Source organism: Daphnia carinata, chromosome 10 (assembly GCF_022539665.2).
Source record: "Daphnia carinata strain CSIRO-1 chromosome 10, CSIRO_AGI_Dcar_HiC_V3, whole genome shotgun sequence".
Classification (NCBI taxonomy): domain Eukaryota; kingdom Metazoa; phylum Arthropoda; class Branchiopoda; order Diplostraca; family Daphniidae; genus Daphnia; species Daphnia carinata.
In genome coordinates, this window is record NC_081340.1 from 1,049,258 (window position 1) to 1,075,768 (window position 26,511).

Consider the following 26,511-nt stretch of genomic DNA (forward strand, 5'->3'; position numbering starts at 1 on the left):
GTGCGCATTATAAAATCGTCTGCTGCCCCATAACATTCATTCCATTGCAAGTTAAAATGGCACCACCAAGTCGTCGTGTAGCATTTTCGGCCAAGGCAAAGAAAAAACAGTTACAGAATAAACGTGAAGTCAATAGAGAGCGAGAAAGTCAAGGAGATGGCGATTTTTTGGAAAGACGTAAGTTTTTTTTTTCTTAAACGCACATAACGTTTTTAGCTACGTGGTTGTCTTAAACAGGTAAAAAGAACTATGTTGCCCAACACCTGTTGACTAATGATGGACCAGCAGCAGCAGCTAGTTCCACAGAGGCAATTAACTTGCAACCTGGAAGGGGCAGAAATATCAATCGATACAACTTGAAATTTCATGTGGAAACTAAAGAGGAAATTGAAGCAAGGAAAGAGTTGGCAAGGCAGGCTATCGTTCCTGAACCAGAGACAGGCCTTGAATTGGGAACAGATTTCTGTTTTGTTCCTGGTCTCGAGTTTCCTCAGAGACCAAAATGGGACTATACTCTAACACAACAGATGCTGGTATTTACATTTAAACTGCTGCAACAGAAATGAAGTTTAAACAATTTTTTAAACAGGACATGAAAGAAAACAAGTACTTTCGTGAGTACATCAATGAGATTGAAAAGACATTTCCCCTCTCTGAATTGAGCTACTTTGAATTGAATCTGGAAACATGGAGACAGTTGTGGCGTGTATTGGAAATGTCAGATATCCTGCTAGTTGTTGTTGACGCTAGATTTCCTGTAAAACATTTTTCTTTATTTTTTGTCAATTTCATTACTATGTTGTCTTATTTTATTTTATTTTTACCTAGTGCTTGCTGTTTCCTCCGTCCCTGTACCATTACGTTTCACAGCAACTTAAACGAGATGTTATACTTGTCTTCAACAAAATCGATTTGGTACCCGCGCCCGTGCTAGCGGCATGGAAAAATTACTTTCAGACGCAGTTCCCCTTGTTACGCGTAATCATTCATAATATTTGCAGCCTTTTTTTTTTTTTATAAATATTCCACGATGTTTTATTCACAAGGTTGTTTTCTTCACCTCATTACCGTCTTATAACTTACGGGGTGGAGAGCGGAAAACTGGTTTGAAGGCGCAGCGGCGTAAAGGGACCATGAAAATGGCTGCAGAAGGAGCCCTTAAATTGCTTGAAGTACGTATTTTTTAATCCTCCTGTTCATAAAACATCCAGCTAATATTGTATTATTATTAGGTTTGCGAAGACGTTTGCGGAATGCAAGGCATGTTGAACTATATTCATGTCTCGTTGTAAAATTTAATTAACGAGTGGAATTGGATTTAGTTGATCTAAGTGCATGGCGATCCAAGATCATTGAGGAGATGACATCAAAAGGGGATGACGAAGAACTGGAAATTGGAGAAGTTATCCAACAGGTGTCTACCGGTCTTTACTTAAAAGTATTTCGGCCTTTAATCCTTCCATTTTGGCAATAGGCAAAGAAACCCGATGTAGGTTATCATCAACAAGAACGATTCCAAAGCGGCATGTTGACTATCGGATGCGTTGGCCAGCCAAACGGTACGGGACAATAATGTTTACAACGAAATGTTAAAAATTAATTTACTGGTTTGCTTATCCTAATTACTACTATTTTTAAATATCTTACAGTTGGAAAAAGTTCATTGATTAATGCTTTGATGGGGAAAAAGGTAAATCTTGTATCGTGTAGGCCCGTTTCTTGCACAAATAACCAACTGTTTTCTATAGGTCGTGAGCGTTTCCAGAACACCTGGTCACACGAAACATTTCCAAACTATTTTTCTGACACCGAATGTGAAATTGTGCGATTGTCCGGGATTGGTTTTCCCTTCCAAACTGCCACGGACGTTGCAAGTGTTGGTCGGTAGCTATCCGATCGCTCATCTTCGAGAACCGTACACGGCTGTTGGCTATATCGGCAAATATTTGAATTTGCCAGAGTTGCTTAAACTTGAGCATCCTAGTGGTGAAAAATCGAGCGAGGGCGTCGAATGGTCCGCTTATGACATTTGTGAAGGATGGGCAATGAAACGAGGATTCATGACTAAAAAGGCAGCCCGTCCGGACGTGGCTCGCGCAGCAAACCACCTACTCCGGCTTAGTTTGGAAGGCAGAATTTCTTTATATTTGCGACCACCAAATTATAAAGCAGAAGAGAGCAAATGGCAATCACATCCTGATGTAGTCGAAATCACCAACATTCAAGCGCTCGGGAAAAACGAAGACGATGGTTGGTTGAAAGAATCCGCTGAGGTGGATGACGCAGAATCAGATGAGAACGAAGACGAAAGTGAAGACGAAAGCGAAGAGGCCAGTGAAGATGATGTTCAAGTCCCTGCATCTAGCAACAAATTTGCTCTTCTTGAAGATGACGATTAAGAGTCTTATAATCAAAGCACTACGTGATACTAATACAAGATGAATTGAATCACAAATGAACGTCGTTTATTTGAATGAGCACTAGTCGGAACGCTTTTTTTAGTTTCCATAATAACATCAGTTCACATCGCCATGGGTTCCAAAGAAGAAGCCACTGAGCAAGAAGAGGAGATACATTTTATTTTAATAGAGTCATTCCGGCTTACAAAACTTTTCCAACTCCACATAAAGTAAAAACTTCCGACACTATTAATTAATCTCCAACATTTCAGAAAGAAATTAATCAGTCTTAATCGGTCTGTATGACAACTTCTAGATGTGAATTTGTTTAGGTAAGAAAAGAGCCAGAGAATGAAGAGGTTGGATTTAGCGTTTTTTTTTTAAATTCAACCCCTGATCAAGAGATTTGAAGTGTAAACAAAGATCGGCCGAATAGAAAATACCATGCACATTCTTTCGGTAAGCCAAGAATAAGAAACCAGATTGATCTAATTTCGCATTTACTGTACAGAAAAATCACAACGGGTCAACAATGTGTCCCTCTTAATATAAAAAAAAAGGAGCATGGAAGCTCCCTATTGGCCCCGAATTAGAATGTGAAAGGCAAGTTCAGTGCCACTTGTAAAAAGTTCGAAAAATGGAGGTGAAAGAAAACAGAAGAGGAAAAGAAGTAATTACATATGGGAATTTCATCCACACCTACACGTATACTCTCTCTCTCACACACATACATACATCGAAAAAAAAAAAAGAAAAGAAACATTTTTGTAGAATCAAGTAGCGCTTAATCGTCGGGTTACCCAAAGGGTTGTCTATCGTCGTCGAACTGCTTTGCGAATTTTGCGATTGGGCCCACCTGCACTGCCCGTGTTGTCAAAAGGGTTGGCTCCAAGAAAACCGGAAGCAAACCCGGGAGACGGTGCATCAGGTGTTGTGAATCCCGGAGACGAGGCAAAATTGAAACCCGAATTTACGGCCGGCGTAGGAGCACTTCCAAACTGGAAAAGACCAGTCGGTTGTTGTGGAACTACAGAAGGAGTGGGGACGGTGGGAGCCCCAAAATTGAAACTAGATGCGGCATTGAATGTAGGAGGAGCAGCGGCGGCACCGGACGGTTGCGCACCAAATGAAAATGTGGAAGAAGAAGAAGGGGCAGCGGCTCCAAAACCTGTTGGCGGTAAAGTACCAAATGGCGTGGCTCCAAAAGGAGTAACAGTGGATTTTGTAGCCATTTCACCGAATGCCGGGGTTGAAGAGGTTGACGAATTAAAACCCATAAATGGCGCAGCTGTGGTCTTAGTAGCAGCGCTGGCACCGAAAGATCCAAAAGTCGGAGCCGTTGAAGTCGCCGGTTCCTGAGGCGTTCCAAAGCTAAACTGCAATTTGGGTGCCTCCGATGGGGTTGCTGTGGCTGCCGGTGCAACATTTCCAGATCCAAAAGAAAAAACGCTTCCTGCTGGTGTTGCCGACGTCGTCGCTGCTGTTACAGGCCCACCAAATCCAAACGCACCAACACTGCTGCTGGAAAGTTTAGGCGTTTCTTTAGGAAATTGGTACGGCGGTGGTGCCGCGGCTCCGAAACTGAATGGTGCTTGGGTAGATGACGGTGCCAGACCAAACGAAAATCCACTTGATGACGATGATGTTGTAGTAGCTCCAGCAGTTGAACCGAACGTGAAAATGGAACTGGAACTTGCTGGCACAATTGACCCAACTGCAGTGGTAGTAACAGCCGAAGTGGTTGGTAAACCGAAAGCTATCGGGGTGGCCGAAGTAGAGGATATGCCAAAAGGTGTAGGGGCGGCCGAAGTGGGAGGTAAAGCGAAAGCTGTTGAAGCGGCCGAAGTGGGTGGTAATCCAAAAGTTGTTGACGCGGCAGAGGTGGTCGGCAAGCCGAAAGTTGTCGTGGCGGCCGAAGTAGACGGTACGCCAAAAGTTGTAGGAGGGGCCGAAGTTGTTGGGATACCAAACGTGGAAGGAGCCGTCGATATCGCTGGTAAACCGAACGTAGTCGAGGCGCTTGTTGTTGTTGATACACCGAAAGCCACGGGTGCAGTTGTTGCTGATGGTAAACCAAAAGTTGTTGCGGCCGTTCCTGCAGCTTTCATACCGAACGCCGAAGACGTGGCAGTCGTTGACGGGGCACCGAAAGTCGATGCTGTGGTTGCAGCCACACCACCAAAGGTAGTTGGACCACCAAAATTAAAAGCGGGGGTTGCAGTAGGTTTGAACGGCGCCTCGGCAGAAGTTGACGTAGGAGCTCCAGTAAAATTAAAAGAGGTCGATGACGTCGTCGGTGCCAATAAAGAGCTTTTGGAAGTTTCCGCTTCTTTTGCAGCGGTTCCCAGCTTCAAAGTAGACTTTTCTGCACTGCCAAATGAAAATGGAGTCTTTGTCTGATCGCTTGCTCCGAACGAAAATGTGGGGGCCGAAGTGACGGGTGTCTGACCAGCCACCACGGGAGCCGTTGGTTTCTTCCCTAGGATGTCCATCACACTGCCAGTTTCAAGTATGGAAGTTTTGGAAATGGGAACAACAGGTGCTGTACCAAAGCTAAAAATTGGGCTCGCTTTGGAAGCTGGGGTTGTAGTAGTTGCTGCGGCACTGATCCCTGTCGACACCTGAGGCATGAGAGCCGGGACCTTAAAGATCGGTGCTCCTGTTTCAGATTTTGTCGAAGAATGAGAGGTCACGCCTTGACCTACCATATTCGTTTCTTCTGCTTTATTTGTTGTTGATTCTGCCGGTTTCAAACCAAATAGCTGGGTAGGCTTTATAGTAGACTCAGATGACACGACAGGCGTGGTAACGTTAGTTTCTTCTGTTTTCTTGTCATTTCCAAATTTGAATCCACCAACTGGTTCTGTTGCTTTGCTTGGCTCGATTGATGCGCCAAATTTGAATCCACCCTTTTCAGTACTGGCCGGTTCGGTGGATGCAACGCTAGGAACCGATTCTACTTTCTTGTGTTCAATCGTATTTCCAAACTTAAATCCGGAAGTTTCCTTTACTTCTTTTGAGGCCTCGGATGAGACGCCAAATTTGAATCCAGCAGAAGAATCTTCTTTTTTGTTCGATACTCCAAACGAAAACCCTGTTGTCTGAGACGAAGTTGACGATTCTGTTCCGAACTTGGTACCTGTCTGTGTCGGTTGGATGCCAAATTTAAACGTAGAAACCGCAGATGGGGCGACAGCAGGTTTAGTTCCCGGGCGCGGTTCCTCGCAAGATTTGCATCGATTATCTGCATCCGAATTCCTGACCATGCAAACGGAACATTCCCATTGAGTGGAGGCCATTTTGAACTGATCGCCAAACCCAGTTGTCGTAGGCTTGGCAGCAATAGGTACGATGTTTGCTGGTTTCGATGCCACGGCAGGAGATTCGCACGCTAGACATGCAGATTTGCTTTTAGGGTTGGTAACGCAACAGACAGAACATGTCCAGGAATCAGAAGGGGGTTTAAATTTCTCTCCAAATCCTGAAGTTGGCGGGGTGGTTGTTTCTGTTGCGGATGCAACTTCTTGCGTTTTCCCTCTGAGGACTTCAAGGACGCTACCTGATTTCAAGTTTAATTCGGTCGGTCGAACAGCTTCCTTCTCGGTTGCTTTTTCAGTCGCAGGCTTAACAAGTAGAGGAGAACTAAAATTGAAACTAGGCGGTTTTGAACTTGCCGTTGTTTCTACTTCATATGAGCTGACCGTAACCAAGGGCGCCGAAAATGTGAAAGTTGGACGAGAAACCGATACGCTTATCGCAGCGGAATGAACTAATCCGTTAGAACTGGTTCCTGCAGATGCTAATGTTTTCACTGAAGAGGAAGCAACAGTTGATGTTGGTGCCACGGAAAGTGATGGTAGCAAATTGAAGCTAGGTAAACTGTTTAAACCGAGAGGCATCGGAACAGCTGCGAGTTCTTCTAATTCTTTGTCTTCGTCCTCCTGAATACGGGGCGCTGATTTACGAACAGGAGCAGACGTTCGCATTCGCATCTTCCCACCAGCCTGTGTGCTGATGGGAGTGCTCGATACTGCCGCTGATTCTAGCGGATGGATACTTGTGGGCGCTTGTCGGGACACAATCTGTGCCGGAGTACCAACAGATAGTTTCGACGTTGGAGGTCCCAAATTTGGGCGCCGTCGGCTTAAACCGAACCCTTTTCATGTCAGAAAAATAAAATTAATTTTTCGGTTTGCTATTATGCAACTAGTCAAATATTTACCGGTAAAAGAAAGTTCATCATCGTGCGAAGACATCGACCTTCTACTAGTGGATGTTGCAGGAATTCTTTTCGCATCTCTTACTGGTGTTGACATCGCTTCGAGCGCTTGAAGAATTCGTTGTGCTGAGCTACTGAGTACCACATTAGATGATGATGCCGAAACAGAACCACTTGGAGTAGGTGGACCTGTAGAAACGGACGCAGGTCTAGCCTGAATTCGATTCCGGACGTATGGGAATAATGTGGTAGACGGTTGTAGAGCCGCACGGCGATAAGCTGAAGCTCCACCATAAGTCGTTCTACCAGCATAAAAAGGCGAATCTGCAACACTGTCGTTCAACAACGATCGTCTCGCTTCCTACAGAAATCACAAATTGTTAACTGCGAGTGTTTTATCGAAGAAACAAACACTTACGGCAGCAGTTGGACCGAAGGAAGTTACATTGAAACGTGGCCTTTTGCTACCAAAAGACGATAACTGAGGAAGAGAAATATCTCGTTTGTTTGCAGAGCGATTAAGTGACGTATCTTCTTTGTCAAAAAATGAGCCAGCAGTTTCATCTACAAGTTCAAAACAATTTTCATGTGATTGAAACAGGAAAAGAACAAACCAACCGTCATCCTTATACTCACCTATAACCTTTGGGAATCTTGATTCTTCTGCAGCATTGGCAGGCAAATTTGATTCTTGACCAAATGTGTGAAGGCTAAGGGTTTTACGCCCACGACTGCTTTTGAGGTCAACAGCTAAGGACTTGCTCAACGAGCTTCCAATGATTTGTAACGAAGACTGATTTATACTGAGAGGTTCACCAACATTTGAACTTGGAAGTTCAACATTTCTGTTTTCCCTTTTGTGTTCAGGATGGGGTAATAAGGAGGAACACCCACTAGTTGACTCCGAGTTAGAGTCATCATCACCTGTAAGAATGAATACACAAGTTTAAAGATGACAGTAAAATCAACACAAAATTTTGAGCAAACCATTTGTCTGAACCAATTGTTCCCTAGAGGTTGATTCAACAACTACTGGCTCTGGAAACAAATTCAAGGCAGGAACATCTGGAACGGCTCGTCCTGTATGGGAAAACCACAAAAATGCTTTACTGTTAAAAACAATTCATTAGCAGTAAATTCACCTCTGTTTTGTTCTCTAGATGTTCCTGGGGGTCGGCGAAATATGAAGGATTCTCTTTCCACTCCTTCTTGGTAGGAACTACTTCCATTGCTTGCTGAGCTGGTTGACGGTACAGGTTGTTCCACCTCAGCTTCTTCATTTTCACCATCTTCTTTCTTAGGTGATGTTGATTGCAACCAATTGACCAACCATGAAGGTTGAGGTAATAATCCAGTAACTGAATCTGTCACTCGTCTCAAAATTGACTGTTTGAGAAAAAGCCGGATACGTTGAGGGTAAGAAAACACGTACAATTGAACATGTCCTACCTTTGGTCTTTCGTATGGCTTAGAATTTTTGCTCCGTCTTGCCTTAACTTTACCTAAATTATCTTCCCACATGACTGTTTCGTAAAGTGTCAATCAATAATGAGAACCAGATAGTGATGTATGAAAATAAGTTTTTAACCCGTCGCACAACGACCCACACGCGGCGAGGAAAAGTGTCGAGAAAAGATGGCGGATTCAAAGTTTCTGATTGGCGGTTAGACGAAACAAATGAACAACACCAGAAGCAAGAGAGCTTATACCATCTTCTGGTAGATGGCAGTAGCTGCTTGTGTGACAACACAGGTGCGTAAAGTATACCTTTATGTATCATAGGTGTAGGAAATACAATTAAATTTATCTTTTAATAATCTTCCATTCTACTAATTACCACTGTACTTGCTACTTACACCGTTCGCAAAGCTCCCGATAAGGCCTGGCTGGTTTGACTCCGTATATAGCAGGGTTCGCATTCGATCGCCATAATTATTCGATTGCGATAATTATGGATACTTGAAAAACTTCACATTCCACGTGAAAATAAAGTAAATTTTCCTGATTTCCGTTAAAATTCTTTGCAAGTAATGCATAGTTTGTTATTTCTATTGAGTTTTTGGGAAGAAACCGCAAAGAAGTCGAAAAAAAGCGAAGGGAATTCCCTTGCCGATCCCCTCATTTTTGTCTCAAAATCTGCTAAAAAAAATTACACCTCTTGGAATTTTTTGCAAATTACACAGTACCTCAAAATTAAACGTCGATTCCAAGAAACTTGTTTATTTCCCATCAACTAATTCGTTTGTTAGAAAATATCCGTTGTGTTTTAATTTCGAAAGAAAATGCTAGTCATAGTATAAGTATAATTTAGGGGTATAAAGCATAAAGTAGCTATTTTGCAACCATGTACCAATTACCACTAGAGTAATTCCATCCATGTATAAACCCTACTCCCGTGAGCTGTAGGCCTATGCGTGTATTTTGCCGAATGCATACTACTGTATCATGCGGAAATTGAATTTCTGTACCTAGAGTATCATAGGATATTTTTGCACTTGAGAGTATCAACCCGTAATGACTAGTAGCATTTTGCTAGTACCTTTCACGAAAATTCTTATAAATCATGTTACTGATATTCATTACACCTATTCAAATAGGATACTAATATTCATTACATCTATTCAGAATGCACAACTGTAATTACATTTTTTATTACATAAATGAAGTGGCATAATTCCAAACTGACTTGATTCTTGATTAATTTCTCGGATAATCAATTTAAATATTATTCTTTTCACAGAAAGTCATGTAAACGGACATTCTGTACGCTGGTGAGTAATGGAAAAAAAAAAAGATAAATAATCACTACAATGGAGAAGCCAAAAAGGATATACAACAAAAAGAGATTTTCGCTTTCCATCTGGCACAAGGCTTAAGGAAGAGAAAAAGCAAAAGGAGGAAAAAAACAAAACAAAACAAAAAAACGAAAAGGGATAATACTTAGTCCGCCGCTTTACGACCATTCGTAGAAAACATGCACGTTTGCATGTTGTGAGGGTTCCGGGCAATTTTAAATTATTGATTCTCCGAACTTCGTTGATCTGCGTTTTCTTTGTTTGGGCCCGCCATGTCATCAAGAGCCCCTTCGGCAATTAATTTCAACATATTGGAAGCAGCCTACATAAGAAAGTTTCCGATATTTCATTAACGTTCATTAAAGTTATATTATTAACTTGTCCAAGGTATCAATACGTTATCATGAGCTTCTTCCAAAGTGGCACCAAGCCCGTGGGACACTTGGGGCGGGTTTGTATTTAACGTTACGAGACTAACAAAATCTCCTTTTTTACCCTAAAGAATTACGGATTTGAGCAATCAAAGATTAAATGATCAACGATGAAATTCTATACCTTCGGGAAATCTGAAAATTCAAGTTCGTATTCAAGAACTTGCGCCAAATAGCGAAGACGAATCTCCGGACGCAATCCTCCAGAATTCTTGAATAGATTTTTCACAATTGAGTTATTTCATCAAAACAAGAAAATGAATAGAAATACCTTAGGCGGAATAACAGGTTGCGAAGATTCTTGGATTCCTGCAAGAGCCGGTGTATTAGTATTCCGGCAAAGATCCATTTTTTTGCCGGGAGTAGTTCCTATTAAAAGAAGGCCAGGAACCATTTGACGACCAGCGCAATTGGCAGTAGAAACTGATGCGTTTGATACGGCGGAAAGGGGTTCGACAGCTACTTCATCTTCGACCAACGATAATTTTTTAGTATCGCCGAGAGCATCCAAAGCCTTAAGAGCTGCAGCTCGTTTCGCTTCTTTCTTTTTGGTTCCAACACCTGTTGCAGTGATAGAACCTACGGTAACTTCCACAACAAACTCGGGGGATTGACGTGGAACACCACGTTCTGACAAAACAGTAAACACTGGCTCCTTTTCCCTCCGTGCCTGTTGTAACTGCACCAGTTGTGAAATTGGATCTTGAGGTTTTGTGCCAAGACTTCCATTTGATGCAGATGTGACATCCTGTCAATTACGCAACATAGAGCCATTACGCTAAAAGAAAAGGAATTAAATGATAGCAGATAGAGGCACCTTGACCAAATTTCGAGGTTTTTTCCTTGCGAGGCCCGATTTACTTTTAACGCGGGCGCGTGGTTGGCTAATGTTGTTTCCCTCAGAGGGGCGCAAGATACCATTTGGGTGTACTTTTTTCAATGCATCTAACATTAATTCTGCCGCTTTTCTCTTTGCTATCTACGAGAAATCAAATCGTAGATATGTAACGGTCAAGCATTCAACAACAAGATGGCTTACCTTTTTACAGTTACCTTCTCCTTGTGTTGTAACTTCTCCCAGTTTGCACTGCACCACGAAATTTCTCATATGGGGTGGCCCACTCTCATTTAACTAAACAAGAAAACCAACATTTTCACCAGCACAAATACCATACGCTTTGCACACGACGAAGCGAACCAACTTACTACTGTAAATTCCACCGTTTGATTCAGTTTTAGTGCCAATTCATGAGCTAGGGAGACGGGAGATTTCAAATCCGTGTCCGTATCTGCTTCACTGATCAATGGGCTCTCTGTGGAAGAAACGCCATTGCAATTCCGAATAACAATAGAAGTAAAAAAAAAAAAAATAACTTACCATCCGGTTGCGCTTTATTAATCGGTATCTCGTTTCGCAACTGTTCTAGCGCCTGTTGTGCAGCGTGATGTCGTGCTGATTGCGGTGATGGCCCTTCGCCGGTCACGAAAACTTGACCAACTGCCAAAGTAACTCGATGTCTCAGTGGTGTTGGTTGATGACGGTTAAAGTAATATCTCTTCGATACAATTTCGGGATAATCACATCTAGATGTAGTTTAGTTCAGAGTGATGCTATACCTGGTTCGAGTTGGAAGGAAACCTTTGAGGCGTGTACGTGAAAGGACGTTGAAAGTTCGTACTCGGAAACTTCCCTTTTTGGTCGACTTGATTTAGGAGATGATCCCCTTTACAGAGAGGTAGTTCTTCAGGCATCATTGCTTTAATTGAAAGTGGTGCCAAATTTGTATATACAGGTGGAAAATTCAATTTCATTGCAAGGGCATTTAGTTCCACTGTTGGGGTAACAGGTTTGTCACTCTTAGAGCTTACGGGGTGCTTCACTTTGCTTTTTGGTTCAGGAAGGATGAATTTGGTTTTTTGAAGTGCGAATTCTGCAGCAGCATGTTGAGCTTTTTTAATACTTTGCCCAGATGCAGTATACTGTTCATCACCTATACAACTCAGCATTAAAAATGGGGATACATGTTATATAGTTTCTCTTTTAACACTTACCCAATTTGAGATTTACAACAAAAATTTTTTGGTGTGGGGGTCCTGATTCTTCTGTCAGGCGGTATTGGGGATGTATCTAGAATGGCAAAAGAAAAAAGGTTCAAATGAAATTCTGGTAACTTATGGAATTTTACCTTGTGATGACGGGCCAACTCATTGACTAGACACATAGGAGTTTTCTTTTTCCCTGATTGTTCACACACTTGTTGCAAAACAATTGATAGACTGCTTGCATATTTGCATTCACTTTTCTCATTTTTCTGAGTACAGTCAACACTTTCCAGTGTTTTGGCACTGTCTGGCTCTTCCATTAATGTTTTAAGTTCTGAGCTTAGTTTTGGTAACAGACCTTCTTGAGAAACTGATTGTTTCCAATTGGCTTCATGCTCTGAATCTTTGATAAAATAAAAATAAGAAATGAAGCACTTTTAATAAACTCTTGTACAGGATAACAAGTAGGCGAGACATTTCCTTTCGAGCAATAGTATTTTTAACGTTATGGAATAAGAATAACAATTTAATAGCGTTAAGCGATAAGTCTTTTGTTACAATCTCATACAACTGTACCTTGCTTATTAACGTCAATATCCCTACTATATGTTGCACTTTCAACAGATCTCCTTCCTTGAATGCGATGCATTACACACAAACCATTAAAGGATTTAAAACCATTTATATCAAAAATTGAGAAGTGTTTCGTCAACTCAGAATTTGCTCGCTGTATCGACAATATCGTACGATTGGGCCAGAGTATAATGCGGATGCGAAACGGGTAAACTGCGGACCTGCAGGTGCGAACTAGCCCAGAACATTAGTGCATCAACCCACTTTTGTAAAGACAACTTTGGATCAGAGTAAAATGCGGACGCGGGCTGGTACAAAATTTTTGACAGTACTTCGCAGGCCTCGTATTATACGGGGGTACATCATACCACATAAGCATATTATGCATTGTGCTTTATGCGTAGATCAGATAGAGCTGAATTCTGAAGACATGAAATTAGTCACTATGGTAATTGGAAAAATTCTAGTTGAACGAAAAACAAAGTTAAATATTATATTTCACAATAAATATGTATTATATATGAGGTCCGGGTAGATAGTGGGTATTGTAATGCAAGTTCACAAAATATCAGTCCGCTGTTTGCGCTGCCAGGTCCGCAGTTTCAAACGGTAGACGTACGAAACGGTCCGCATTTTCCCCAGAAGTCTTCGAAAAATTGCCAAACAGTTCTGTGCCAGTCAACATCTAAAAGTCCGCAGTTTATCTAGTCCGCACTTTACTCTGGCCATCGCGCTCTTTACTTCGTAGTTTGTGGTAAAACCCTGTTTTCAAGAATAAAGATTTGATTTACCATAGTGAAATCTTTGAAATTACGAACTCAACGAGAACAAGCAACTAGTTTTCCTACAAGTCACACAATACTCAAATAAAACTATGTTGGAGAAATTCCGTGTTGAAAATGTAATTTCTGCTGGTGTACGAAACATATTTCGTAAAACCAGTTAAATGTAAATATTATTCGTATTGCAGTGCCCAGACCATGTCTACTACATCCAGAATTTTCTTACAGCAGAAGAAGAAAATTTGCTTTTAAAGAGTGTGTACAATGTTCCTCAAACCAAATGGACACAGTTGTCAAGAAGACGGTATGGGATGAATCATAGTCGTGTAACAAAACAGAAATCAAATTTTAAATAGTTCTGCCTTATTATTCATTTAGGCTACAGAATTGGGGAGGAGTACCTCATCATAATGGCATGATCCCAGAGGCTATTCCACAGGTGTTGCCTTCTTTTCAACTTAGAATATCAGACGTTCTGAAAATTTTAATGCATACATTCTAGTGGTCTTGTGAGTTACTAGGTATCTATTTATTTAGTGGTTGCAGATATGGATTGAAAAAGTTTCAGGATTTCAAGCTTTCTCCAATTTTCCAAACCATGTCTTAATTAATGAATATAAGCCAAACGAAGGAATAATGGTAATTGTAGAAATATTGGAAAACTTCCTATTATTTATTGTTTGTGAAGCCTCACTTAGATGGACCATTATACTCATCCACAATAGCCACTATTAATCTTGGTTCCCACACAGTCCTTAACTTCTACAAATCTGAAGAAAGAGAAAAGATTGCATTCTCTTTGTTCCTTGAGCCACGTAGCCTACTAATTCAACAAGGAGACATATATGAGAACTATTTACATGGAATTGATGAAAAGGATGAAGATTTTATAGACAATTCCATGCTCAACACGCAGAATAATGATTTCATTAACCAATCTTTGAAAAGGGATACTCGTGTGTCACTCACAATAAGGCATGTACAGAAAATATCAAAAATTACAATAAAGCTGGGTAGATAGCTTGTGCTGGAAGTCAGAACTAAGCTGTTTCATGGATCTGTAAGTACAGTATCACATTACATGAATACATAATAACATAATTCAAAGATAATTATAAATTATTTTGTAAGTGAATTATTTACCATTTTTGATAATAGCAGCCAATCCACAGACTGGTGAATTGAATCATTTTTGTTTGGAAAGCAATCCCAGTTCCAATAGGTTATTTCGCAGAAAGTCTTTTTGATATTGAGATTTCTTGGTTCCATGTCAGTTAAAGGCTTCTTCATTTCATTAACAACAATTCCCTTAAAACTGTTAGGTATTTTGATTTTCTTGCCTTGCAAAGGATATCCACGGAATGAAGCTTCTAAGACTGAAAACAAGGATAAAATTACTAAACAAGAATAGTTACTACCAAATACCTGTATCAGCTTTGTCAATAAAATCTGTGTCCTTGTTTTCAACGTACGGGGAAAAAAATCCTGTAATGTTTGCTTCCCCGTCGTGATGTATCTTACAGGGCATAGAGTGTATTACAGAATTTGCATTACAGCTTTGATCAGGAAGATTCACTTTTACATTCAATGCCATTTCTGTTTCAATATTATGGAATGAAAACAACAGTCCGTAAGCCACCCTTGTCCAATTTTAACCAACCCAGCGTTCGTCCGGCTTGGGGAATTTAACCTACAGAATTTTTAACACAGACAACAGACTACGGAGAAAAAACCGCGAAACCGCCACAGAGTTACACAGGATGCTGAGTTGCGAAGTTTAAAAACTCTGCCTGCCCGCCTTCCAAAGTCCAAAAACAGGAGGGAAAATTAACATGGAAAAAGAGCCAGAGCTCTGTGTTTTTGGGCCTTCATCTGGCAACGTCTTCAGGATACCCATTCATCTAGATTGTAAGCATTGCATCAATTGCCACCACTTTTTAGCGGGAATTGTTTCAGACGCTTTCACGGAATTTGACAACAGATCCAGGCTGAAAGTCTGTTGACAAAAGTGAAGTATAGTGGATATCGGTCTATGCTACCAAATGGAGGGTGAAAAAACCCGCCTTCGGGAAGCTTGTTTCGCTCTCGAAAAGATTATTGCCGAAAACGAGGTTTACTTGAATGAGTTAAATGAAGAGATTAATCAGACAGAAATCCCTCGTCCTGCTGCCACGCTGAAACAAATACGAATTGCGGATAAGGTTGCTGCATTGGAGGCCGGAAAACGCGACCTAGCGTTTCTGCAAGGAGGAGCGAGACCCACAGATTGCCATCCAAATGGTATGTTTCAAAACAGAATAGCATAATGTCTTACCCTATTCATGTTGTTCACTTGGTCTAAAGAAATCCTAAACAGCAAGCCACTTCTATTAACCTTGGCACGTGCATCACAATCACGAGCTAAAGCAGAAATGGAACAGCTTTTGTTGGAAGAAAAGCTACGACAGGCTTCAATTAGAAAGGAAGGTGAAAGGTAGTGTAGTATCTTGAAATTAATGTTTGTTTATGTATATAATTTATTTTCCTGTATTACTTCTAGGAAGAATTTAATTTTGAGTGAACTTAAAATGATTATAAAGGCTTTTTTGGAAAAAATGAAATCTCTTGAGGAATTGGAATTAGCTGAACTACGAGCATTGGAAGCTAAAGCACATGACCTTGAAAAAATCACTGCAGACTTGACAGCAACTATGGTATATTAAAACAATAACATTAAACTAGGGTAATATGTTCTGTGCATTCTGTTTGATAGAACAACTTATTGGGAAAATATTTTGGAGCTCCTCAAATTCCTGGGTATACTGCACTGAGTGATCTTCTGCTGGCAAGTCCATTTTGCAATCAGTCAATTGTTGTGGCAATCATATAATAATTAACTTTATGTTGTCTTCTTTCAGCATCTAATGAAACCCCTTAAACGTCGCCGACGAAGTACGTACATTAGAGTAAAAAACTCTGTTTGGCCGTATTACTTGGAGATCTTGGAAACAAATGGGATCATTGAGTACCATCCGGTTGACAAAGGCAAAATAAGACTTGTTGACTTTTCAAACGGTCAGTTGGGATTAGATCCGAAGAAATTCGAGGCCATCCGAGAAAAAGAAGAGGCGAAAAAGAAGGCCAAAGAAGCTTTGAAGAAAAACAAAGGCAAAGGTAAAGAGGCCCATAAAGGAAACATAGGTAGGAGCAGATTGGTTGTGACAGTACCTAAACGCAATAGCGTTAAAGCTTCAAAGAAGGGCGAAGAAAGTGAGCTACAAGAAGAGGAAGAAGAAGAATGGGAGGATGACCAATAAGATACGCAAGAAGCATTATAGCTTATAAGAGTTGGAATCATGTAAAGAATTCCTTTTCTTTGGTATTGTGCTGTTTCTGCCGATCCGCCGATTCAAAAACACGCAGAAAAACTTGAATCGTAAATTCAGAAATACAAAACTGTTACATATTTTCTTTGAAATAATATTGTATACAATTTTTCTTAGAAAAATTGAAACGATACGAAAGCAAACTAAAATGGTGTAATTCATTTTTGGTAAATAAGGTTAGAACGTAATGTCAGGAATAAGTGGAATGGAACGCAGTTTATCCAGTCCACGTTCGCATTTTACTCTGACCAATTTGTATGACAGAACGGAAGATATTAGTCCGCGTATTATATGGGGGTACGGCGTACCGCATAAACATTTTAGGCGGACAAAAAAGCACAGTGCTTTGTACAGTATGTTCCAAAAAAAATCCGACTACCCCCCTTAAAAAAAATGCCCCCTATCAACGTATAGCTAAGTTATTTACTAGTTTAGGGGGGTTATGTCAGAATATGGGAAAATGCGGAAAAAAATGCAGTAGACGTTACCATAGAAACGAGACATGAATTAGCTAGTGTCTTGAATCGTTAAGAGGTGAGACAAATTGCCGTTAGGCAAAGCCAAAAATTTTTACAAATCTACTACAAAATGTATTTGCACTAGGCTACGGAAGACAGACTTTGGGATGGGAAGTCTCGTTTCCATGGTAACAAATTTAACGAATCATGGCATACGCGCCTTTTTAAAAATATTTGTTCTTATGCGTGGGTTAGAAACTGCTCTTTATTTTCGTATTTCCAATAAACAGTATGTTGTTATTTTAGTATTTGATAATTTAAATACCGCCAAAATTTAAACCCGAAGCCAAAGTTTCGTTCTTTTTTACTCATTCCCCTTCCCCCAATATTTAGTGTAAAATAATATAAATTAATTGTGATTTTTCTGTTGGTCAAATCGAAAAAAGGTTTGTGGAACAAGGTTCCTCTTTATAATATCTATTCATTTCTGTAAAATTTTAAATTGAAAAATGTAAAAAAAAAATTTTAAACAAGAGTTTCTACTTTTTTTGTTTTTCGGTTCAGCGCAGTACTCGTGTGGGAAATCGAAAAACTAGTACTTGTTATCGAAGTTTTTTATTTAGTATTTTTGTTATTCAAATGTTAAAGATATAAATAGATCTGTTAAAGAGCTATCAACTTCTGTAAGATTTTTCATATTTTGGTTAAAAATGAATTAACAATAAATTTTTTAAATTTTTGCCTAAATTTGGGGGAAGGGGAATAAGTAAAAAACAACGAAACTTTGGCTTCATCGTTTGGGTGTTTATCTTTAAAATTTCATCATAAAATTATGGTTTTTAGAAACCTCGTGAACCAGTGCATCTAGTGATGCATTATTTTCAATTATATTCGGCGTATTTATTGGAAAAAAACTCATAATAATAAACAGCTAATCAGCTGCTGGTAGCTGGCGGCCATTTTTTAATGGCGGGAAATTCAAATGTATGAAGATTTATGAGGCACCTTATAATCTTGTTAAAGAATCACAAAAATCGCAATAGGTTTATCATTAGGTCCTGCTGGTATGTTCGGCTTCCATACCCTTATTATATATTTTTAGCATGATTAAACCCATTGAAAACTATGGACACAGCAATTTTTTTTGTATGATAATTGCATGCTTTTGAAATCCTTCTATTGAAAGTGTTTTTCTCATTACAGTAAATATAACGGATAATGTCTTTATAATGTAGAAGAAACTTAAGTTTTTCTCCCAGTAGGGGAGACTGGGGTGAGCCGGGACAGTGGGTGAAGTGGGACAGCTAGAGGAAAAATAGAAGTAATTGATTTAAAATTTCAAAAAAAATATATGTTATTAGTATTTGTGTTTCCTATTTAGGGTAAAAGTTTTAAACGAATATGTGAAAAAATACGAAAGTTATGTAGAAAATTTAAAAAACGGTATTTTTTTCCTTAAATTTTTCGCCGCCATTTAGTGTTTTTCTTCACAATACTACAAGTAGTTAATATTTTATACATACAAACAGGTAGTCTATTCATTTCTCTATCGTTTGCAAAAAAAAATTTTATTTTAGGACTATTATTTTGAGGGGAAATTGTATTTTTACCAAAAGACTTTTTTTGGGGCTAGTTGGGACAGCAAATGTGCCTGAAATTGAACAGTAGTGGGTGGAGTTAAAGGCGGAGCTACAAAAACAGCGTTGCATTAATTAGTAAAAAAGTTACATTTCTAACTAACTTACTTTTTTAAAAAAAAGAGTATATTTAGTAGTATCCTACTGATTTATTACAATTTTTTAAATGTATTTTATGAGTATAAACTTAGGGTGTCCCACATCACCCACCCTGGTGTCCCAATTCACCCAACACCATAGGCTCCTCCCTCAAATTTTTCAAAACTTTAAAAATCTGTAAAACGTAAATTATTTATTATAAAAATCGGGAAAAAAACACGGAGGTAAAGAAAGGTACAACAAAAATATAAATCCAGTCAAAAATAAAATCAAGCAATTTGTGAAGGAGTTATGGAACAAAAACAAAAGGTGTCCCAAATCACCCCAGTCTCCCCTATCCCTGCTGCACCGTCCCTCCATTGGCAAAAGGTAAGCATCCATACAGAAGTAAGCAAAATAGGAATAAAACAACATTGAATTATTATTACCAAACTATTTAACGCCTATAAATTTTTCTGTTTACTTGACTTAGTCGCATGGCCAGCTATGGCACTAGCCATGCAGCAGAGAAAAAAAGGACTTCATTTCTGCAATAAGGCATGATTATTTGATTCCAAAAGAGTTAGTATTGACAAACAACATCGTTAACGAAGAATTTAGAACGAAAATTAAATTGCTGATTATACCGGTGCGAATTTCATTTTCCTGGCAACTTGAAGCCTCAATGTAATTTGATTTATTTCCCTTCTTCTTGGCAAATGTTTTAAAATGGGATGTGAAAGTACGTAGAAATGTTTCGCTCTCCACCGAACATTGAGTGATTCCATAACCACTCAAAGTTGTAACATTTCTTGTCACATCCAACCTTTTGCAGCGCTGTTTGCCTCCTATAGTTTTTTTGCTCTATATACAGAAAGTTTTACGATTAGGTATATAAAATAGGAACGTAGAAATACCTGTGGCTTAACTGAGTTGATTATGCTGTTTATGCCACTAAATTCATCATCTTGCTAAATAATGGCGCCAAAAACCACGATCGCTGGAACCGTCTAAACGAAATTCATCAAATTAGACGGTGCGAAAAGGTGCATCTGTACGTCAGTAGTGTTAAAAATAAAAGAGGATTGGACTTACTCGTTATTGAGTTTTCTTTTGGTAAGCCTGTCATTTCTATACAGACGACAGCATAGCTAGAATGGGGTGCAGCATCTGTACCTTTTCTGTACGCCTCAGTTTAGTATCAATTAGGTAAGATGATTCCTGTAACCATATGCTTTTACGGGCTTATTAAATAGCGGGGTACTTATCGTTCCAAACTATTCAGGAAAAGTGGATATTTTATTGGCAATTAATGTTAATTCAAAATTTTGCTTACCCTTCCTGCTTTGAGAGCTGGGATGTGTGGTGCCAGGTGTTAGATACTTAAAGTTGAACCGAAACTCAGCTAAGTGAGCGGACACAAAAAAGTTTGACCAATTAGACATTCACGGAAAACAGCCTGATGCAACATAGTCTTTCACAGCCGTCATATGAGTAATGTCACATATTTGGCATTTGAGCTGTGATTCGTACAAGTAAAAACCTCCTTTCCTGTGGAAAAAAATGAGAATAGTAATGCAACATTTATGTAAAAATTTACTGAATGTACCATTCTTTATAATAATGATGCATTGCAACGACCCTGGCATAAGGCAATATTTTCAGTCTGCAGATAGTTTGATCAAGAAAGGGGCCAAAATGACAGAAACGTGTATTTCTGAAAAAAAATATAGTTTATATTAAATATTTCAAAACAATTTGAATAATTTCATACCTCAATTAATCCTTTTTTCACTTGGTTTGTCAATAAATTCATGGAAAAGAACTGTTTTCATGTTGGAACTGAATAGTCCTTTCCTCTTCCAACCAGACATCATTAAGATCCTCTTTTAGCTTCAGATGCATCTTTCTCTCTTTTTCCAGGTTTCCAATATTTTTATAGCAGCTCTAAGCTCCTTGTTAGAAAAACTTGGATCTTCTCTCGAAGTACCAAGCTCTCTACGGCACTTTCTAGATGTTCTGTAATGAGACTAAAAGATAATTGTGCGATATGAAAAAAATTTAAAAAATGTTTGGTAGCCGGTGAAATAGGACTGAAACGAAATAGGACTGGAGAAATAGGACTGGGAGAAATAGGACTGACTTTTAATAACTTTTAGGACAGTCCTATTTCTCCTCGGCATCAGTCCTATTTCTCCTTAGAAATAGTCCTATTTCATTTACCTTGTTCCAAGGAGAACGATGAGCCTCCAATCCGTTAGGCAATGTATTACGTAAGAGTGGTGGCTTATATCCATTTCCCTTTTTAAAAAACCGATGGTGTTAACTCATTAGATAAATGGTTCACAAAACTTTTTTTTCTTATCCTATTTTAATTTAAATTACAGGAGACCATGAACTATATTGTATTTAATAGAGTTCATTTAACAAACTACTATTAGACATACTACAGAAATATTTATTACTTATATCGCACATTATGTTGTCATAACCAACTTTTCCAATTGAACTAATGTTTTACTATTTCATACATCTTTCGTTATATACAGCTCTTACATATTCTGATTTTGCTCTAATAATATTTTATTAAATGAACCCTATTAGATTCAAAATAATTCATGTTCCCCAGCAATTAAAAAAAAAAATAGGATAAGAGATAAAACATTTGTGAACCATTTAAATAATGAGTAAACGCCATCGGTTTTTGAAAAAGGGAAATGGATATAAGCCGGCTGGACCTTCATTTACCTTGGAACAAGGTAAATGAAATAGAACTATTTCTAAGGAGAAATAGGACTGATGCCGAGGAGAAATAGGACTGTCCTAAAAGTTTTTAAAAGTCAGTCCTATTTCTCCCAGTCCTATGTCTCCGGTAGAAATAGGACTGGAAATTTTCAGTCCTATTTCTCCAGTCCTATTTCGTTTCAGTCCTATTTCACCGCCAATCAAATGTTTACATGGGAGAGGTTGATTGAAATGTTGTTGGAAATCGATGGCTGCAATAATTGAACATTCAAAACATACCGCTACTGGAATGTCTTTCCGATTCAAAAGATGAGAAAAGCAGGCATTATTAAATAATACGTAAGTAATAAGTAATAATAAATATTTGCAGCCATTTTGTTTACTGCAGTTTTCCGAGCAGTTCTTTTAACTGGTTTGCTGAAAGATTTGGAAAAGCAACCCAATGAATTCATCCCTGTGAAAAATATTCAATACTTCAACTGTCAATAGTTTCATTACATCATTATTGTAACTTACCGTTTCGTCAATTTTCATTGGAGATTCTTTTTTCATAATCATTTTCTTCACCATTTCATGGAAATTATATAAGTTAAAATACGATATACAAGTAGTAGTAGTAGTAGCTTTGTGTGCGGCTGGTGCGTCTGCACCAGCTTCCCGTGGTTGCCTGGCAGTCCCTTACGCACGGTTGATTATTGTTTCACGTTTTGTTTTAGAGTTGTTTATTGTTGTTTTGTTTTGCTAGTTTGTATGTTGCTGTTTGCTTTAGATACTTAGTTTGTTTTGTTTTTCTTGTTCAGAGTGTCTTCGACTTTTAGATGCGATTTGTGAGTTCGCTCTTTTTGATTTGGTTGAGGATGATGTTTCTGAGGACGGCTTTATGTTTTGTTTCTACTTCTTCAGTTAGGCCAAGGATGTTCGATATTGTTAGGTTGATGTTTTCCCTTTGACAGAAAAGGATTAGGTCGGCGCGCTCTTTACGGTAAGTCGGGCAATGTAGGATGACATGTCCTACTGTTTCGATTTCTTGACATCCGTTCGGGCATAGTGGGTCTATGAGTGGATCATATTTGCTGAGGTTGTAGTTTAGTTTGGTTTTGCCAGTGCGAAGTCTGTGGAGTATTAGGGTTTCTTCCGTGCTTCTTCCTAGTTCCTAACTTTCCATCCCCAGTTTAGGCCAGACTTGCCGCGATCGCGATCAAAAATTGATCGCCGATCCGATCTTCGATCAAAAAATGATCGGCGATCCGATTTTGAGAAAGATCGGAGATCGGATCGGCGATCCCAAAAAATTGATCGCGATCCGATCATTTTTAGCGATCAAACTTTTCGCCATCTAGCTGTAAATTTTGCAGTCGCATGGCTCTTTTCACTACTGTTTTTGCGAATTGAAGGAAACTGTTTAGGGTTCACCCTCAATGGCCGTCAGTTACTGCCGCTGTGACAGCCAATGCAACATTCGTTAGACGGTGTGAATTTTAAGCGTTAGATGTCGCACAAAATTGATCGGTAAAAATGATCGGCAAAATTTGATCGCCGATCCGATCTTTTGCAGTTTGATCGGATCGCCCGATCCGAAGGAGTCCGTATATATTGTTTCTCCGCTTTCCGTTGCCTCGTAACAGATGTCGAGGGCTTTGTTAATGGCATTTAGTTCTGCCGACAGGATGGAGGAGTACTTTTCTAGCCTCCAGCCCTTTTGTAGATTGATTCCGGGTACGTAGACTGCGGAAGTGGCGTTTCCGGATTTCGGGTCTACGGAGCCGCCAGTGTAGGCTACGAGCTCTCCTGGTTGTAGGTTGCCGAGGTTTTCCAAGAACTGGATACGCGTTAGGTGTTGGGCGCTTGTGGCGGTTTTTTTGTCAATCTTTAGACGACCGAGGTTGATTTTGGCAAATTCCCACGAAGCCGGCGAATAGAGGTTGGTTGGCGCAAGTTTTTCCATCCACTGGGGTGTGTTTTTTTCGATGGCTGCCATTGACATATGCCAGGATGGTTTATATGAGGTTTTGAATTGGTTTCTTTCTTTCCAGCAAGAGTTTATTACTTCTCTCGTAGGATATTCCGTGTCTCGCCAGACCCTGGCTATGTAGGCTTGAAGGATCCGCTTGCACCTGTTTATTATTGGTTCCACGCTTGAATCTTTGTAGAGGGCCGCTAGAGGGGTCGTCTTCTGTGCTCGAAGCACCGTTCTTAATGCGCTATTTTGCACACTTTCGATTTTTTTTCTTCTTTGTTTGGATGCACTGGTTATGGTGAATGCGCTGTAGTCGGCTAGGCTTCTCACGAGAGCTTTGTAGACTGATATGAGGGATTGCGGTTCAATTTCATTTGGCTTAGAGGCCAAAATTTTTAGTAGGTTTCCGTTTGACAGCATTTTGGTTGCGAGTTCCTCTAGATGGCACTGCCAGTTTAACTTATTGTCGAAGGTTACTTCTAGAAATTTTGCTTTGTTGGCAACCGGGAGTTGTTGGCCTTCTATGAATAGTTTCGGAGCTTGTTGTGGCGTCTGTTTTCTGGAGAAGACGACGAGCATGGATTTGTCGATCGACATTTTGAATCCCCATTTTTTTGTCCAGCTGCTTACTCGGTTGCAATATTGTTGCATTCTTGTTTTTGCTTTGTTTACGTCGGCAGTTTGGAAGTGACTTTTGATGTCGTCAGCAAAGAAGCTAGTGTTTCTTTCAAGGCGTGGGAAATCGGCTATCATTACGTTGAAGAGAGTTGGGCTGAGTACTGAACCTTGGGGTACTCCCAGTTCCAGAGGCTTTCGGCCAGACTTGCCGCGCCGATCAATTTTCCGATCTCGATCTCCGATCCGATCTTTTCTCAAAAGATCGGATCGCCGATCATTTTTACCGATCTTTTTGTACGACATCTAGCGCTCAAAATTTACACTATTTAACGAATTTAGCATTGGCTGTCACAGCGACAGTCACTGACGGCCATTGAGGGTGAACACTAAACAGCTTCCCTCAATTGGCATTCACAAAAATAGTAGTGAAAGAGTACCATGTGGCTGCAAAATCGACAGCTAGATGGCGAAAAGTTTGATTGCTCAAAAAGATCGGATCGCGATCATTTTTTTGGGATCGCCGATCCGATCTCCGATCTTTCCCAAAAGATCGGATCGGCGATCATTTTTTGATCGAAGATCGGATCGGCGATCAATTTTTGATCGCGATCGCGGCAAGTCTTCTTTCGGCTTGACAAGGTATCATATATTTTTACGTACACCAATCTATTTTGCAGGAAGCTGATCAGCCATCTCAGGATGTTGCCATGCAATTTGGCTGTGGTTAGTTTGTGAATGAGTCCGGTGATCCATGTTGAGTCATACGCTTTTGAAATATCCAGGAAAAGCGCATAAGTATTTTGGTTGTTCGAAAAGCCTTGTTTAATTTCTGTTTCCAATCTTATTAGGTTGTCTGCTGTGCATCTGGATTTTCTGAAACCGGATTGTGACCATGGGATGAATTTTTGCTTTTCCAGGAACCATATGATTCGTTCATTGATAATCTTTTCCATAAGTTTTCCTACACCTGATGTGAGGGAGATGGGTCTGTACGATGATGGTAGGTGTTTAGGTTTCCCTTTCTTGAGTATGCAAATAACGACTGCCTCTTTCCATTGTTCAGGGACTATCCCTTCAGCGTATAGCCGGTTCATGCAGGTGAGGCTTTGTTATCACTAGGCAGTAGTCTAATCATTTGGTTTGACACTCCGTCTCTTCCTGGAGCTGTGTTTTTCAGGTTATTTGTTGCTCTTTCGAATTCTTGGGGTGTGAAAGGTCTGTCATGTGGGTGCAGACCTTCTGTTTCGAGAATTCTTGAGATTTCCTTAATCATGTCTCCTTCTCTTCGTTGCAGTTCGAGCATTGCTCGGTCGTCAGTTGCCGTGAAGTACCCACACGGCACATCCCCTTCCTGGGAACCTCCTAAAAGGCTCTTAGCCTCCCCAGCGCATCAAACATACCGTTGAGATGTACTGAGGAGGGCCACAAGACGCTGGAAAGTTGTGGAGAAACATGCCAGTATTTTCAATTCAAGAAATTGTTGGTGATATGCTCAGGAGTGCGAGGTCCCTCCATGAAAGTAAGACTCGCGAGTTTTAAAGTATCGCAAAAACATTTGGCTCAAGTAGAATTGTTAGATAATGTAAATTTTGGGGTTTACCATTTCAAATTAGAATTAAAAATTAGAAATTTAGAATTACGTAACGATATTAGTATGAAATAGTAAAATATTTATGAAATTTGAAAAGTTTTTTGTGACCACTATAAAGTGCAATATAAGTAATAAATAGTTCTGATTTTGCTCTAATAGTATTTTGTTATGAACTCTATTAAATACAATATAGTTCATGTTCTCCTGTAATTTTAATTAAAATAGCATAGGAAAAAAAGGTTTTGTGAACCATTTAAGTAGTTAGTAAACACCATCGGTGTTTTAAAAAGGAAAATGCATATAAGCCGACGTTTTTTTCGCAATATTCTGCGTACCGGATTGGAGGCTCAGAGTTCCATTTGGAACAATTTTTGAAAAATACTCCTATCTCTAATTAGAAATAGGGCTAATGCCTTGGTAAAATAGGGCTGACCTAAAATATTTTAAGTCAGTCTTATTTCATTGCCAATTTCAATGGAAGATCAAGCTTTTGAATTAGAATCAACTATTTCAAATAATATACTGTCCTTTAACATTCTTTTTTTATTTTATTTACATTAAAATGCTTGGTTCTATAATTGGTTCTGTATTGGTTCTATTCTATATGCTAATACCTTGGGAGTTTATTGGTACTACCTGAGGATGATGCAAGAGGGACTGAGGAGCCTGTCAGGCAGCTACCAGGTAACCAAAAAGAAGCTTGTAAGAGGAATCGAGGACGGTTATGGGAAAGACTGGGGAGGATAGCAGGATGCTCTGAGGAGGTACCTAGGAGCCAGTTGTGCTGTGTGGGTAGTTCACCATGGCTTTGGCGATCTTC

The 26,511-nt window shown here is 39.6% G+C and overlaps 6 protein-coding genes across 10 annotated transcripts; 3 read left to right on the forward strand and 3 right to left on the reverse strand.

Moving 5' to 3' along the window:
- Positions 1-32: 32 nt before the first annotated feature.
- On the forward strand, positions 33-3,069 carry LOC130699917 (guanine nucleotide-binding protein-like 1). Its single transcript, XM_057521972.2, has 10 exons — positions 33-177; positions 238-533; positions 590-757; positions 829-978; positions 1,047-1,172; positions 1,233-1,260; positions 1,323-1,414; positions 1,475-1,559; positions 1,650-1,690; positions 1,749-3,069. The coding sequence occupies exons 1-10, from the start codon at positions 57-59 to the stop codon at positions 2,397-2,399; spliced, it is 1,758 nt and encodes a 585-aa protein (XP_057377955.1). The 5' UTR covers positions 33-56; the 3' UTR covers positions 2,400-3,069.
- LOC130699915 (nuclear pore complex protein Nup153-like) lies at positions 2,449-8,271 on the reverse strand. Its single transcript, XM_057521970.2, has 7 exons — positions 8,068-8,271; positions 7,761-8,004; positions 7,606-7,698; positions 7,255-7,542; positions 7,037-7,182; positions 6,622-6,979; positions 2,449-6,555 (listed from the first exon to the last, which is right to left on the reverse strand). Exons 1-7 carry the CDS (start codon positions 8,137-8,139, stop codon positions 3,212-3,214), a joined length of 4,545 nt encoding a protein of 1,514 aa, XP_057377953.1. The 5' UTR covers positions 8,140-8,271; the 3' UTR covers positions 2,449-3,211.
- A 1,032-nt stretch (positions 8,272-9,303) lies between these two features.
- On the reverse strand, positions 9,304-12,617 carry LOC130699928 (double-stranded RNA-binding protein Staufen homolog 2-like). Of its 3 annotated transcripts, none has more exons than XM_057521981.2 (12): positions 12,464-12,617; positions 12,031-12,290; positions 11,897-11,972; positions 11,484-11,835; positions 11,223-11,428; positions 11,051-11,157; positions 10,884-10,976; positions 10,662-10,823; positions 10,116-10,592; positions 9,969-10,055; positions 9,811-9,909; positions 9,304-9,735 (listed from the first exon to the last, which is right to left on the reverse strand). In XM_057521981.2, the coding sequence occupies exons 1-12, from the start codon at positions 12,534-12,536 to the stop codon at positions 9,634-9,636; spliced, it is 2,094 nt and encodes a 697-aa protein (XP_057377964.1). In that variant the 5' UTR covers positions 12,537-12,617; the 3' UTR covers positions 9,304-9,633. The 3 variants fall into 3 exon arrangements, with proteins under 3 accessions (XP_057377964.1, XP_059353162.1, XP_057377966.1); XM_059497179.1 differs by having other exon boundaries at positions 12,031-12,284; positions 12,491-12,551; XM_057521983.2 differs by having other exon boundaries at positions 9,307-9,735; positions 11,223-11,400; positions 11,462-11,835; positions 12,464-12,616.
- A 560-nt stretch (positions 12,618-13,177) lies between these two features.
- Positions 13,178-14,811, forward strand: LOC130699929 (alpha-ketoglutarate-dependent dioxygenase alkB homolog 6-like). Of its 3 annotated transcripts, none has more exons than XM_057521986.2 (5): positions 13,178-13,361; positions 13,431-13,546; positions 13,621-13,681; positions 13,780-13,881; positions 13,941-14,082. In XM_057521986.2, exons 1-5 carry the CDS (start codon positions 13,335-13,337, stop codon positions 13,965-13,967), a joined length of 333 nt encoding a protein of 110 aa, XP_057377969.1. In that variant the 5' UTR covers positions 13,178-13,334; the 3' UTR covers positions 13,968-14,082. The 3 variants fall into 3 exon arrangements, with proteins under 3 accessions (XP_057377969.1, XP_057377967.1, XP_057377968.1); XM_057521984.2 differs by having other exon boundaries at positions 13,189-13,361; positions 13,931-14,811; XM_057521985.2 differs by having other exon boundaries at positions 13,202-13,361; positions 13,599-13,681; positions 13,931-14,811.
- LOC130699930 (ribonuclease H2 subunit C-like) lies at positions 13,895-14,939 on the reverse strand. Its single transcript, XM_057521987.2, has 3 exons — positions 14,668-14,939; positions 14,386-14,618; positions 13,895-14,300 (listed from the first exon to the last, which is right to left on the reverse strand). The coding sequence occupies exons 1-3, from the start codon at positions 14,834-14,836 to the stop codon at positions 14,283-14,285; spliced, it is 420 nt and encodes a 139-aa protein (XP_057377970.1). The 5' UTR covers positions 14,837-14,939; the 3' UTR covers positions 13,895-14,282.
- Positions 14,940-15,168: 229 nt separating this feature from the next.
- LOC130699932 (centromere protein K-like) lies at positions 15,169-16,675 on the forward strand. Its single transcript, XM_057521991.2, has 5 exons — positions 15,169-15,522; positions 15,586-15,715; positions 15,782-15,935; positions 15,995-16,066; positions 16,140-16,675. Exons 1-5 carry the CDS (start codon positions 15,285-15,287, stop codon positions 16,536-16,538), a joined length of 993 nt encoding a protein of 330 aa, XP_057377974.1. The 5' UTR covers positions 15,169-15,284; the 3' UTR covers positions 16,539-16,675.
- Positions 16,676-26,511: the final 9,836 nt, after the last annotated feature.

What these genes read in the sequence shown, in the direction of transcription:
- LOC130699928 (XM_057521981.2), bottom strand. Translation starts at nt 12,536, where the DNA reads ATGCATCGCATTCAAGGAAGGAGATCTGTTGAAAGTGCAACATATAGT. An exon ending in AACCTCGAAATTTGGTCAAG is followed by an intron (nt 10,593 to 10,661) that starts GTGCCTCTATCT and finishes CGTAATTGACAG; the next exon opens with GATGTCACATCTGCATCAAA. An exon ending in AATTTTCAGATTTCCCGAAG is followed by an intron (nt 9,910 to 9,968) that starts GTATAGAATTTC and finishes GTAATTCTTTAG; the next exon opens with GGTAAAAAAGGAGATTTTGT.
- LOC130699917 (XM_057521972.2), top strand. Translation starts at nt 57, where the DNA reads ATGGCACCACCAAGTCGTCGTGTAGCATTTTCGGCCAAGGCAAAGAAA. An exon ending in TTGTTGACGCTAGATTTCCT is followed by an intron (nt 758 to 828) that starts GTAAAACATTTT and finishes ATTTTTACCTAG; the next exon opens with TGCTTGCTGTTTCCTCCGTC. An exon ending in AGACGTTTGCGGAATGCAAG is followed by an intron (nt 1,261 to 1,322) that starts GCATGTTGAACT and finishes AATTGGATTTAG; the next exon opens with TTGATCTAAGTGCATGGCGA.
- LOC130699930 (XM_057521987.2), bottom strand. Translation starts at nt 14,836, where the DNA reads ATGGCATTGAATGTAAAAGTGAATCTTCCTGATCAAAGCTGTAATGCA. An exon ending in TATTGACAAAGCTGATACAG is followed by an intron (nt 14,619 to 14,667) that starts GTATTTGGTAGT and finishes CCTTGTTTTCAG; the next exon opens with TCTTAGAAGCTTCATTCCGT.
- LOC130699929 (XM_057521984.2), top strand. Translation starts at nt 13,335, where the DNA reads ATGTTGGAGAAATTCCGTGTTGAAAAT. An exon ending in AGAAATTCCGTGTTGAAAAT is followed by an intron (nt 13,362 to 13,430) that starts GTAATTTCTGCT and finishes TTCGTATTGCAG; the next exon opens with TGCCCAGACCATGTCTACTA. An exon ending in ACACAGTTGTCAAGAAGACG is followed by an intron (nt 13,547 to 13,620) that starts GTATGGGATGAA and finishes TTATTCATTTAG; the next exon opens with GCTACAGAATTGGGGAGGAG.
- LOC130699915 (XM_057521970.2), bottom strand. Translation starts at nt 8,139, where the DNA reads ATGTGGGAAGATAATTTAGGTAAAGTTAAGGCAAGACGGAGCAAAAAT. An exon ending in ACAATTGGTTCAGACAAATG is followed by an intron (nt 7,543 to 7,605) that starts GTTTGCTCAAAA and finishes TCATTCTTACAG; the next exon opens with GTGATGATGACTCTAACTCG. An exon ending in TGATGAACTTTCTTTTACCG is followed by an intron (nt 6,556 to 6,621) that starts GTAAATATTTGA and finishes TGACATGAAAAG; the next exon opens with GGTTCGGTTTAAGCCGACGG.
- LOC130699932 (XM_057521991.2), top strand. Translation starts at nt 15,285, where the DNA reads ATGGAGGGTGAAAAAACCCGCCTTCGGGAAGCTTGTTTCGCTCTCGAA. An exon ending in CACAGATTGCCATCCAAATG is followed by an intron (nt 15,523 to 15,585) that starts GTATGTTTCAAA and finishes CTTGGTCTAAAG; the next exon opens with AAATCCTAAACAGCAAGCCA. An exon ending in CACTGAGTGATCTTCTGCTG is followed by an intron (nt 16,067 to 16,139) that starts GCAAGTCCATTT and finishes GTCTTCTTTCAG; the next exon opens with CATCTAATGAAACCCCTTAA.